At 45.7% G+C, this 13,496-nt stretch overlaps 1 protein-coding gene across 1 annotated transcript in view; it reads left to right on the plus strand.

Annotated features, from left to right (window-relative positions):
* Positions 1-274: 274 nt before the first annotated feature.
* The window catches only part of LRMDA (leucine rich melanocyte differentiation associated), a 1,170,541-nt gene continuing 1,157,319 nt past the window's right edge, over positions 275-13,496 (plus strand). Inside the window, 1 exon segment of the mRNA XM_082268110.1 lies at positions 275-426. Coding sequence (XP_082124236.1) covers positions 337-426 — 90 coding nt within the window. The 5' untranslated portion in view covers positions 275-336.

Below are 13,496 nucleotides of genomic sequence, written 5' to 3' on the forward strand. Positions count from 1 at the left end.
GGCAAATGTGGGGGGGGGGGAGCAAATAAGTGGAGTTTTCCCTTTTAAGGTGGAGCTCTTATTTTATTTATTAATACAGATATTATTTCCCCTACAGGTATGCTTTATTATATTCTTACCTGTAGCTACCAATGACATGCAGCCCTTTCCTAGCACAGTGTAAGCACACAGGACAGAGAGTATGGTGAGGAGTAGAGATGAGCCTCACACCCCCAGCCCAGCTCTCTCTCACACACACTCTATCACATGCGTTCCGTATGAAAGGCACATCACGTGACCCGGCAGTGACAGTCAGCTGCCCCAGTGTTTTGTATTTGCCGCGGTACTAGGCAGGAGATGCGTGCGCAACTCCCGGAACCGGGCTACACACAGCGACCCAGTGGCAGCATGTCAGAGCACGGAGGGGAGACGGTGGCCGGCGACCAGGTGAGTGCTGGGGAGGATGTGACGTCACACAGGGGCGGGGCCTTGGAGTTACCTGTATGGAGGAGGGGAGGTGTGAGGGGAGCCCCCTCAGGTTCGGTTTCCACACAACTTCACTGTCAAACTGCTGGCTTGTAACATATTCAACAAGGTGCTGAGTGGCAAAACTTTTTGTTGTTATTTTAGTGTGGAGGGATTAGAATGAGGGAAATGCATCCTCAAATTTTCTTGTTTACTATTATCAGGGAAAGTGAAAGGAAAATTCCAAATGTTGGGTTGTCACCACTAAGGGAATAGAGGAGAAATCTGCCAATGGGGACACTAGTGCTGCTTGTCTGTCAGAATAGCGCTACCTATCAGATTCTGAAAATGGAAGTGGCGTTCGGACGAGAACAACTTACTGCGCATGAGCCATGCATTCCAACATGGCCGCTATGCGTTCCAACATGGCCGCTATGCGTTCCAACATGGCCGCTATGCGTTCCAACATGGCCGCTATGCGTTCCAACATGGCCGCTATGCGTTCCAACATGGCCGCTATGCGTTCCAACATGGCCGCTATGCGTTCCAACATGGCCGCTATGCGTTCCAACATGGCCGCTATGCGTTCCAACATGGTTGCTATGCGTTCCAACATGGCCGCTATGCGTTCCAACATGGTTGCTATGCGTTCCAACATGGACGCTATGCGTTCCAACATGGTTGCTATGCGTTCCAACATGGTTGCTATGCGTTCCAACATGGTTGCTATGCGTTCCAACATGGTTGCTATGCGTTCCAACATGGACGCTATGCGTTCCAACATGGTTGCTATGCGTTCCAACATGGACGCTATGCGTTCCAACATGGATGCTATGCGTTCCAACATGGATGCTATGCGTTCCAACATGGACGCTATGCGTTCCAACATGGTTGCTATGCGTTCCAACATGGACGCTATGCGTTCCAACATGGACGCTATGCGTTCCAACATGGATGCTATGCGTTCCAACATGGTTGCTATGCGTTCCAACATGGTTGCTATGCGTTCCAACATGGTTGCTATGCGTTCCAACATGGTTGCTATGCGTTCCAACATGGTTGCTATGCGTTCCAATGGGTTTCCTAATGTGACAGAACACGGAGCAGCGACGGACATCTTCTTACACCCACGCAAGTCTTGAATTTTACATTTATTTGAGCAGAAAACGCACCTTATGTACTGAATTAGAGTATTACATTTCTATTATTATTGTAATATAGCGAGAAACCTGCAGGTAGAAGGTGGCGACGGCCATCTTGGTACACCCCACACTGCTCAGCAACAAACTGATTATATAGTGAAATAGAATATTTCACTCGGTCGCAGTAAAATAATACATTTCAGCATATAAGGTGAGTTTACTGCTAAAATAAAAGTAAAATTCAAGACTTTAGTGGGTGTGAGAAGATGTCCGTCCGCCTCTGCTTCGTGTTCTGTCACATTAGGAAACCTATTGGAACGCATAGCGGCCATGTTGGAACGCATGGCGCATACGCAGTAAGTTGTTCTCATCTGAACGTTACTTCCGGTTGCAGAATCTGATAGGTAGCGCTATTCTGATAGAACGCCGCCAACAACCAGGGGTTCCCTCACTTTGAGTGCCGGTTCACATATGTGCGATGACAGACATTGCATGTGATTCGGAGCGCACTGCTCTGCAAATCACATGCGATGTCTGTACGATACAGATTGCATGGCTGAATTCGCATCGCATTCAGACCCAACTCGCACAGGACCCTTTTTTTTTGTCCGCACCAGAATTGGATTGCATGGGTGTCCACATCTATGGGATCCAATTCATGTCCGAACTGTCAGTTTGCACTGCGATATGTGAACTGATCTGGGGGTGTCATTAATTTTGTATTGACACCCCCAGCGATTTGCATATGGCAGTGTGAACTGCCTGCGAGTTGAATGTGATGCACAGTGCATTCGCAGGGTTCCCGCATTGCATATATGTGACCTGGCACTGAAGGGATTCCCCTCACTTCCTGTTTTGGCGATGGGACAAAAACCTGACGGGGGCTCTTATCCTGCCTTGCACTTCACACTGGAATGCGGTGTGGAAAAAGTGCAACCCATGCATGTTCTCACCTGAAAACACCTCCCTTGCAAGACGCATGCGGGTGCCAATATTTTTTACGCCACCCCAGTCACATCTTGCCATCGCTGCGTGTTTGTGACCATCCAAACACAGCGTCCGGCAGTACAATGCGGTTTGGTGTGGGGAGATCTGGAAAAGTTTTCTTTTCTGCATCCCGGTGCGTTTTGCAGCCCAATGAAATGAATGAGCTCTGAAAACCAAGACGCACACCTTCCACTGGGACCCGGACACAAACTGGATTTACTTTCTTGCTGGTCACTAGGAAGAGTTACTGTCCCTTCTGGTCCTCAAGCTGGTTGTCATGCAATGGACATTGCACAGTTGTCAGCCACTTTGTTATCTCCTTTTCTGGTGACAGCTGTGATTCTGGAACAGGAAGTGAAGGGAAATCTTCCCCTCGGGGACACACACAATAAAAACAAAACCCTGGAAGTAAATGAATTTAAAACCATCTGTTCTGATAGATTGTGGATGTCTCTTCTGTCATATGTCTAGGCTCACATTGACCCACATGTTAAAACACATTGAGGTTGATTTATTAAAGCTGGAGCATAGAAACCAATCGGCTTCCTGGTTTTAGGCTCCATGCACACTTGTGCGTCTTGTCATGGGACTCTGGACCCCAAAGTTGCATAACAAGTCACACCCCATGTCCCTCCCCCCGAACCATACCAGGTTACATGCCTGGGGGGATCTATTGTCAATCATGCAGCCACATGTTGAGGGCATGTGGCCAGGTATGGTTCAGGTGGGGGGGGGCGCTCGCTCATTCCACCCCCCTTTCCTGACCTGCCGGGCTGTGTGCTAGGATAAGGGTCTGGTGTGGATTTTGGGGGGACCCCACACCATTTTTTTCATTGCAGGCATTCTTTTGTTTACATTCAGCTGTCATTGGGGAAACCCACTGACAGCTGATAAATCATCGGTTGTTAAGGACGCGGCGCCCGGTCTTCCAGCCCGTTCCTGAACAACCAGCTATTCTTCACACAGAATTTGACTTGGTCGATTGATTTTCGACTGAATTGTAAATTCAAATCGTTCTGAAAATTTGGAATTCGTTAGACGTTTATAAATGAAATGAAACTAAACGCATTTTTCCATTCTGCACATGTCTAACGACTTTGTAGAGAACAAACAAAACAATCACGTTGGTCAAAGTCACACTTATCCAAAGTCACATCAAGTCGCAGGGTAAAGTCGCCAATTTTTAAGTCGCACAAGTGTGAATGGACTCTGAGCCCTCGTTCACATTGAATGCGGCTTTAAAACCGTGTGACTTCATCTAAACTTGCAAGATTTCACAAAGTCGGCGTCGCACCGGTCGCACCGATTGGGAGGCTCCCATATCTGGCAATAGGCAGCAATTTGATCTTTCATAGCTCATGTCAAATCACGCCGATGTGAACGGGGGATCATTGTCAAAGCTTGATTGAACAAGCTGAAGTTAGAAGCTGATTGGCTACCATGCACAGCTGCATCAGATTTTGCACTCTTTAGTTTTAGTAAGGCCTGACTCACACCTTAAGGGCTCTTTCACACGGCCGCTCTGATTTTTTTATTCCGCTGCGGCACTTTTTTTTTTTTTTCTCACGGACTCGGATGACACTTGTGTTATCCGCTCCGTATGTCCGCATATCATCCCATCTGTTTGCGGATGATATACGTACATAATGTATGTCCATGGGGATTGCGGATGTCAGCGGATGACACCGCTGACATCCAATTTTGCATCCGTTCCGTTTTTTTAAATGAAAGAAAAATGGGGTTCTGTTCCGTTCCAAAAAACGGAACAGAGCTGAAAGGACGAAAATCGGATGTCAGCAGATGGTATTCCGCTGACATCTGCAATCCCATAGACATTCATCATGTCCGTATTTCATCCGCAACAGATGAAATACGGACATACGGAGCGCCCGTGTGAAAGGACCCTTACATTTTTTTAGTGCCTTTTCAGTTTTTCAGAAACACACTAAAGGCCATTTAACATGGTTTCCGATGGGTCACGTTCACATATGTGCATTTTTTTGGAAAGGGCCAGGGACTTTTTTCTGATTTTTGGTTCCAAAAACTTCAATGGATTAAAAACGTGTATTGAAAAATGCAAAATGCACCTGGAATATGCAAACTGCAGCCTGCACTGTGTATGGTCAGCTTTAGCTTTAATACTCCTGTACAGTACACTAACCACTGAACATCTGACACTGAATCTTGTGTATGGTCAGCTTTAGCTTTAATACTCCTGTACAGTACACTAACCACTGAACATCTGACACTGAATCTTGTGTATGGTCAGCTTTCGCTTTAATACTCCTGTACAGTACACTAACCACTGAACATCTGACACTGAAACTTGTGTATGGTCAGCTTTAGCTTTAATACTCCTGTACAGTACACTAACCACTGAACATCTGACACTGAATCTTGTGTATGGTCAGCCTTCGCTTTAATACTCCTGTACAGTACACTAACCCCTGAACATCTGACACTGAATCTTGTGTATGGTCAGTCTTCGCTTTAATACTCCTGTACAGTACACTAACCACTGAACATCTGACACTGAATCTTGTGTATGGTCAGTCTTCGCTTTAATACTCCTGTACAGTACACTAACCCCTGAACATCTGACACTGAATCTTGTGTATGGTCAGCCTTCGCTTTAATACTCCTGTACAGTACACTAACCACTGAACATCTGACACTGAATCTTGTGTATGGTCAGCCTTCGCTTTAATACTCCTGTACAGTACACTAACCACTGAACATCTGACACTGAATCTTGTGTATGGTCAGCTTTAGCTTTAATACTCCTGTACATTACACTAACCACTGAACATCTGACACTGAATCTTGTGTATGGTCAGCCTTCGCTTTAATACTCCTGTACATTACACTAACCACTGAACATCTGACACTGAAACTTACAGCCTCGGCTGGAGTATAGCTCTGAAAGCATCTAGCTAGCTTCCACTTCCTCTATTGGGAAAACAGCTTGTATTCTTTTCACTGAATACAAGGTGATCTGGGGATTGTGGAGAGAATTTGCCCCTCCTCCATTCAGAATGGCTTTTATTCAGTGAAAAGAATACAAGACTTTTCCTTAATGTCTGAGGTGGAGAGCAAGTAACCTGCTGTAAGAAAATGTAAGTCCCAGCACTAGATGTTCCTGTAGTACACGGAATTAATGAGACTAACAGTTTCATTAATTCCTAATGTAAAAGTCTCCTTTTTTCCCTGGAGTTCAGCGTTAAAGAAGTCTCAGCAGACATTGTACAGTATTTGTTGCTGCTGTTTCCCGCCTAGTTAACAGAATTCATATGGTGCTTTGACTCGTCTTTGGTGTTCCTGAGATGAGTGGTCGTCTGCCTGTCCCCTCCCTCTCACCGCTGTCTGACCACGCATCTAGCATGGAAGACAAGGAGACGAATATTTAATTAGCTGTGATTGACACTGCTCCTCTCTGGTATCAGGCACTTCCCTGAGACGAGCACCATCACTAGGTATGCAGGGGTGTGTCAGTTACTCCGTTCCCTTTGTCTTTTTAAGTAGTGATAGGCTCACATGGATCTGGCAAGTGGCGATCCAGTTTTATTGGTTTCTTGGATGCAGGCAGCCAGACCAGCACAGCATCATTGGTCGAGAAGATGCAGGTTGCTGGGCTACACAGCATCATGGGTTTTGCTTAGCAACCAGTAACACCCTCCACCCCAGCTACTGACACCATAAAAACGAATGATGCTGGTTGTCTGCATCCTAGCAACCAATAAAGCTGGACGACTGGGTGGTGGGACCAGCAGAGCCTGCTTGAGAAGACTGGAGGAGTGGAACAGGGAAACTGACAGTGCTCTTGACAGGTGGGCTCAGTAAACAAGGAGGGCAGTGGCAATTGAAAATTGTCTGAAATAGACCTAGAATTGAGCTTCTATGTGGGCAGATGAGCAGGAAGGCATTCAATAAGGATGGGATTTACTTCTGAAATGCATTGATGGTTCATTGTAGAGACCATGCATTGAGTAACAATAACAATGAGTGCTCTTCTTTGAGTTGCAAACATCCAAAGAAATGTAGGCTACATGCCAAACCCACACTTTACATAAAACTTTATTGATCCAGAGCTTATTGCATCCACCTGGGTCCTTGTGTATGGTGTGTTTCACTCAGAAATGGGCTTAGTTGTAAAGTTCTATTCCTGAGTGAAATACGTACTTGTTCTAGGTTATTGACAAACTAGCTAGCGAAGTCAAGATCGGTTTTGATGGCCTTAGAGCCTGCACTATTTAAAGCAGGGGACCGAGCCAACATTTATAGCTTTACAGGCTCTCCCTTAACTGTTTTTAGTGGCAGTGTGCCTGTTTTGGAATTGGATTTTACCTTTGTGGGTTGCCCTAATAGGCATAAAGCTAAAACAACAATAGGCGCGCCTCAGTGGAATTTTCCCAGACAATGTCCCATAATGGTCAGGCTTTGACTTGATTTAGGGCTCTTTCACACGGGCGTTCCTTTTTTTTTGCCCGATCAGGTCCTTTTTTTTTTTTTTGTAACGGACACGGATGACACTTGTGTCATCCGGTCCGTATGTCCGTTTTTCATCCCATCCGTTTGCGGATGAAAAACTGACATAATGCATGTCTATGTAAAAACGGATGTCTGCGGATGACACCACTGACATCCGTTTTTGCTTCAGTTCCGTTTTTTGAAAGGAAGAAAAAATAGGGTTCTCCTCCGTTCAAAAAAACTGAACTGAACTGACAAAAAACGGATGTCAGAGGATGATCATCCTCTGACATCCGTATTTACATAGAGATACATTATGTCCGTTTTTCATCCGCAAACGGATGGGATGAAAAACGGACATATGGAACGCCCGTGTGAAAGAGCCCTTACTGGGGCATTTGGTTATATCTATCTATCTATCTAGATATAATATAATTTTTTTTTGGGGGCGATTTTTCTAATGTAACTCACGTGACTAAAAAGTGGACATTTAAGCCCTGTACACACGCACAGATTGTTGGCGATCGGCCGTCTTTTGTCCAGTGTTGTTTGTTGGTTGAAATGTGCTCTAGACTTGCACTGGACTTTTGTTGGCCAACAAAAACCAACTTCAGAAGTGATGTCATGTGATGGTTGACTTTCAGTGTGTTTTTTCTTCTCTGAGCATGCCCAGTCTTGCTCATCTGATTTTTGTCTGCCGAAATCTGTACTGACTGAGGAACAATCAGCCGTTCTTTGTTGGCCAACAAAAATTTTATAGCATGCACACCAGATTTTTTTTCGGCCGAAAATTCGCAGTTGGTTGTCGGAAGCATCATACTAACAAGCCGACAATCGGCAGATCGGACGTTGGCCGACAATTTACGGCCAACAATCTGTGCGTGTGTACGGAGCTTTAGATTGGCTGTGGGACTACTACATTTAACAGCTATCTGTAGTAAAAAGCATAGAAGGATTTCAAGGTACAAAGCCCCCTTCATTGGGATGTTGCCTTATAAAGAGTCCTTGTGCCTTCAAAACTTGCCAGGATTTCCACTTTAACTAGCCGTGAGAGAAAATGTTCTACATTACATTTGTGATTTGGCTATTTTCTCCACATTTATAAGTATAATATGGTTGTTGTTCTGCAAAGGTCAGGCATATCTGTAATTTCTCTGCTTTGTCAGCTTAAAGAGGAGCTCTAGGTTCCCCCCCAAAAAACTAAAAGTTAGCAGCTACAAACACTGTAGCTTCTGACTTTTAATATAAGGATGCTTACCTGTCCAGGGATCCAGCAATGTCTTCAATCGGCTTTGGGTGCAGGCGCCGGTATAGCAAGTAAAGTAAATAGGAAATGAAGCCTTGTGGCTTAATGGCCGGTTTTCTACTGAACATGCGTAAGACGCGCTGCGCCTTGTAAATAGTTCTGTAGTCTTCTGTGACCTGTGATGTGTTCCAGAAGGCTGCGGGGGAAGGAGGGGGGGGCGAACTTTCGTCTCCTAGAACAAGTACGTATTTCACTCAGGTTGCTGCCGGAAAACTTAGTGTAACACCTTCCTAGATAGGTGCTAGGCTCAAAGCATCGTTATGCTCCATGTGCTTATCAGGGGAGCCTGATCTGTTAGTTATGCCTGTTACATGTGTCCAGGTACGAGTCATTTGGTCTGAGGGAGTGTCCCCACTGTTTCCAATGGGGGAACCTGTTGGACAGTAGAGGAAACCTGGCCAGTGGCAAACAGGCTTTTGTGGCAGTCCCAGTGGGAGGGCACCACTACAGTGCATCCTGAGATTGACCATAAAAGCCAAGGGCACATGTGACAGGGTGTCTTTGGCGGGAAGCAGAGTCCTAGGAGGAGGGTGATGGCTGTCTCTCCTCCTGCAGCCTGAGGAAAGTGGTCACGGGCAGTCGGGTGAGCCAAGTGTGGAGTTGAACCCTGAGAGTCCTGGAAAGCTGACAGTGGAGCTGCAGGCAGAAGTCAACTGGGAAAAACAGTGTCCGTGAGTACCAGGGGGCTTGCCAAGGGTTCTGCCCAGGAAGAGGGACCACTCCAGTAGGTCAGAGGACAGAAGGTCAGCTCACACAGTAAGCAAGAGTAAAGGGGGTGCCGAGTAGAACCCTGAAGAATAAGAGTAAAGGGGGTACCAAGCGGGGCCCTGAAGAGTAATTCACTATACAGTTCATTTATCCAGTACTTCACTACAGTGGCAAGGTGAAGCAGCGGCCTTGCCACACTCAATATAGCTAGAAGTCCTCACGTTGTGCATAGTTCATTCATTTGGAGTAGCCCACTCATCCCATCCCAAGTTCTACAATAAAAACAACAAAAAACAAATCCCCTGGACTGTTTACTGACTGAGCCAAGGATTTAAAGTGATAAGGATTTACAAGTCATTGCTATGGGTAACCCAGGGGAACTCGCTTTCAGCAGCTCCCATGGGAGTAGTGCTACATTAGCTTGAAGCGGGAGTGGATACCTGTCAAAACCAAGGGGAGAGAGAAACCCAAGCACCGATCTGAGTGTAGCAATAAAAAAACTTTAATGTGGGATAAAAACAATATTACTTACAAGAGTAAAGTGATTACAGGCATCCAATATTGGAGGAGGTCCTGGGCATCTTACATCCAGGGGGTCCTTCTAGATCCTGGCCGAGCTGGTCCTGGTGCAGAGGAGTGGCGGTCTCATGTGGGAGACAGGAGACAGTCCAGTCCTGGACCCCCTGGATGTAAGATGCCCAGGACCTTCTCCAATATTGGATGCCTGTAATCACTTTACTCTTGTGAGTAATATTATTTTTATCCCACATTAAAGGTTTTTTATTGCTACACTCAGATTGGCGCTTGGGTTTCTCTCTCCCCTTGTATTTCATGCAGAGTTGCTTCTGTCTTTACCGCCAACAGCCATCTAAGTGGACCAGAACCTTTATGGACTCATACTGGAATTTAGATACGCCCCACCTCCCAGCCCAGTAAAGACTGCTTCAGTAACACTGGCATTCTGCTTGCGCCAATACCCCTCATTCTTACCAAGAATCCCCCCCCCCCCCCCCAAAAAAAGTGCCAAACGTGGCAGTGGAGGGTGCAAACAAGTTGGGATTTCCCTTTTCTGTGTGTGTGTGCATACACTCTATTACCAAAAGTATTGGGACACCTGCCTTTACACGCACTTGAACTTTAATGGCATCCCAATCTTAGTCCGTAGGGTTCAATACTGAGTTGGTCCATCCTTTGCAGCTTTAACAGCTTCATCTCTTCTGGGAAGGCTGTCCACAAGGTTTAGGAGTGTGTCTATGGGAATGTTTGACCATTCTTCCAGAAGCGCGCTTGTGAGGTCAGGCACTGATGTTCAACGAGAAGGCCTGGCTCGCAGTCTCCACTGTAATTCATCCCAAAGGTGTTCTATTGGGTTGAGGTCAGGACTAGGGATGCACCGATCTGATATTCGGATCGGATATTGGCGCCGATATGGCCATTTTAGATGGATCGGGGGATCGGTAACATTGACCGATCCACTGGCCGATCCGGTTTTTGCTTGGTAAAGGCTCAGCCATCCCTTACTAGGTGCAGTAGTAGTATGGGATGGGAGCCGCTACTTCCTGTATAGGTCCGGCTCACAGGCAGAGTGATATCAGATGCACTCTGCCTGTGAATGGAGGAGCCATACACATGAAGCAGCGGCTTTTCTCTGTACTGCAGCCGCTTGCTTTGTGTGTAGCTCCGGATCGGTTCCGGTATCTGCGATTTCACAACGCCACATATCAGTATCGGGTCCAAAAAAGTCAGATCGGTGCATCCCTAGTCAGGACTCAAAGGCCAGTCAAAGTCCTCCACCCCAAACTCGCTCATCCATGTCTTTATGGACCTTTTGTAATGTGAATAAAATGCTGAAAGCCCAGTTCTTCTTTTCTTTTTTTTTTATATCATCAAAAAGTTATTGCAGTAATTAAATTCAAAAAGTGAAACTCCTATATTTTATGTAGTTGTATTACACACGGAGTGATATATTTCAAGCATTTCTTTCTTTTAATTTGGTTTATTATGGCTTACAGCTAGTGAAAACCCAAAATTCAGTATCTCAGAAAGTTAAAATATTACATAAGACCAATAAAAAAAGGATTTTTAATACAGAAATGTTGGCTTACTGAAAAGTATGTCCATGTACAGTATAGTATGCACTCAATACTTGGTCGGGGCTCCTTATGCATGAGTTACTGCATCAATGCGGCGTGGCATGGAGGCAATCAGTCTGTCGCAGTGCTGAGGTGTCATGGAAGCCCAGGTTTCTTTGATAGTGGCTTTTAGCTCGTCTGCATTGTTGGGTCGGGTGTCTCTCATCTTCCTCATCTAGATAATATCCCACATATTCTCTATGGGGTTTAGGTCAGGCGAATTTGCTGGCCAATCAAGCACAGTGATACCATGATCATTAAACCAGGTATTGGTACTTTTGGCAGCGTGGGCAGGTGCCAAGTCCTGCTGGAAAATAAAATCAGTATCTCCATAAAGCTGGTCAGCAGAGTGAAGCATGAAGGGGAAAAATATCATGCTGGATATCTATACTGATATGGACTGGGTAATGTGTTAGGAACGAAAGGATGCCACATTGTTTGATGGAAATGAAAATGATCAACCTACAGAGGCTGAATTTAAAGGCACCCCGAAAATCAAAGTGAAAAAATGATGCAGCAGGCTAGTCCATTTTGCTGAAATTTCATTGCAGCAACTCAAAATGGTACTCAGTAGTTTTTATGGCCCCCACGTGCTTGTATGCATGGCTGACAACTTCAGGGCATGCTCCTAATGAGATGACGGATGGTGTCCTGGGGTATTTTCTCCCAGATCTGGACCAGGGCATCACTGAAACAGACTGAGGTGCAACCTGGCGTCGTCAGATGGACCGTAAACCTAACGTCCCAGAGGTGTTCTATTGGATTTAGGTCAGGTGAGCGTGGGGCCATTCAATGGTATCAATTCCTTCATTCTCCAGGAACTGGCTGCATACTCTCGCCACATAAGGCCGGGCATTGTCATGCACCAGGAGGAACCCAGGACCCACTTCACCAGTGTAGGGCTTGACAATGGGTCCAAGGATTTCATCCTGATTCCTAATGGCAGTCGGGGTGCCATTGTCTAGCCTCTAGAGGTCTGTGCGTCTCTCAATGTTTATGCCTTCCCAGACCATCACTGACCCACCACCATACCGGTTCGTGCTGAACGATGTTACAGGCAGCATAACGTTCTCCAAGGCTTCTCCAGACCCTTTCACCTCTGTCACATGTGCTCAGGGTGAACCTGCTCTCATCTGTGAAAAGCACAGGGCGCCAGTGGCCGACCTGCCAACTCTGGTGTTTAATGGCAAATGCCAATTGTGCTCCACGGTGCCGGGCAGGAAGCACAAGGCCCACTATAGGATGTCGGGCCCTCAGGCCACCCTCATGAAGTCTGTTTCTGATTTTTTGTTCAGTGACAGTCACACCAGTGGCCTGCTGGAGGTAATTTTTTAGGGCTCTGGAAGTGCTCGTCCTGTTCTTCCGTGCACAAAGGAGCAGATACCGGTCCTGCTGATGGGTTAAAGACCCTCTATGGCCCTGTACAGCTCTCCTAGAGTAACTGTCTCCTGTAATCTCCTCCATGTTCTTGAGACTGTGCTGGGAGACACAGCAAACCTTCTGGCAATGGCAGGTATTGAGGTGCCAGCTTGGAGGAGTGGGATTGCCTGTGCAACCTCTATTGGGTCCAGGTATTGCCTCATGCTACCAGTAGTGACACTGACCCTAGCCAAATGCAAAACTAGTGAAAATCTTCAGAAAAAATAGGTAGGGAAAAAAAAGTTCAGTGTCCTCCACTTGTAAAAACATTCCTGTTTTTGGGGTTGTCTCATTATTAAAAAAAAGGGGAGGGGGGGGATTTCTGCGATAAAGATGAATAATGTGAATGTACTGAGATAAAAAATAAAAAGTGATGAAATGAATGTAAGCTGCTAACACTTGATCAACAGACAGTGATCCCAAATCATAAATAAAACAAAATAGTGTAGCGCTAAAACATATAATTATATCTCATGTGAATGCAATAAATATTAAACGAAAATCAATGTGCAAAGTGAATGACATATAACCAAAGTCCATGGAAAATCAATAAGCAAAATAAATGATGTGTTAAAAGTCCAAAAAATTCCAGAAGTGAAGAAGATCCCAAAAACAATTGTGCAAAATAATCCAAAAAGAAGCTTGTTTGAAAATCTCCTCCTGTGACAACACCGAGAAAATGGGTGGGGGACACCACAGTGCGATATTATATAAGGCTGCTTACCAGAACGATATGGCCAATCAAATTAGTAAAATGGCCCCAAAAGCATGTGTGTTAGGATAAACTCCAGAATCACAAGAGGCACCTCCAAAGCACGATCCTCAGGATACACTCAAATGACCAGACAGGTACGGGTATGTATGGGAAATATATAAAGGAGACCATAGCGT

Source organism: Pelophylax lessonae (genome assembly GCF_965119305.1).
Source record: "Pelophylax lessonae genome assembly, chromosome: 9".
Lineage (NCBI taxonomy): Eukaryota > Metazoa > Chordata > Amphibia > Anura > Ranidae > Pelophylax > Pelophylax lessonae.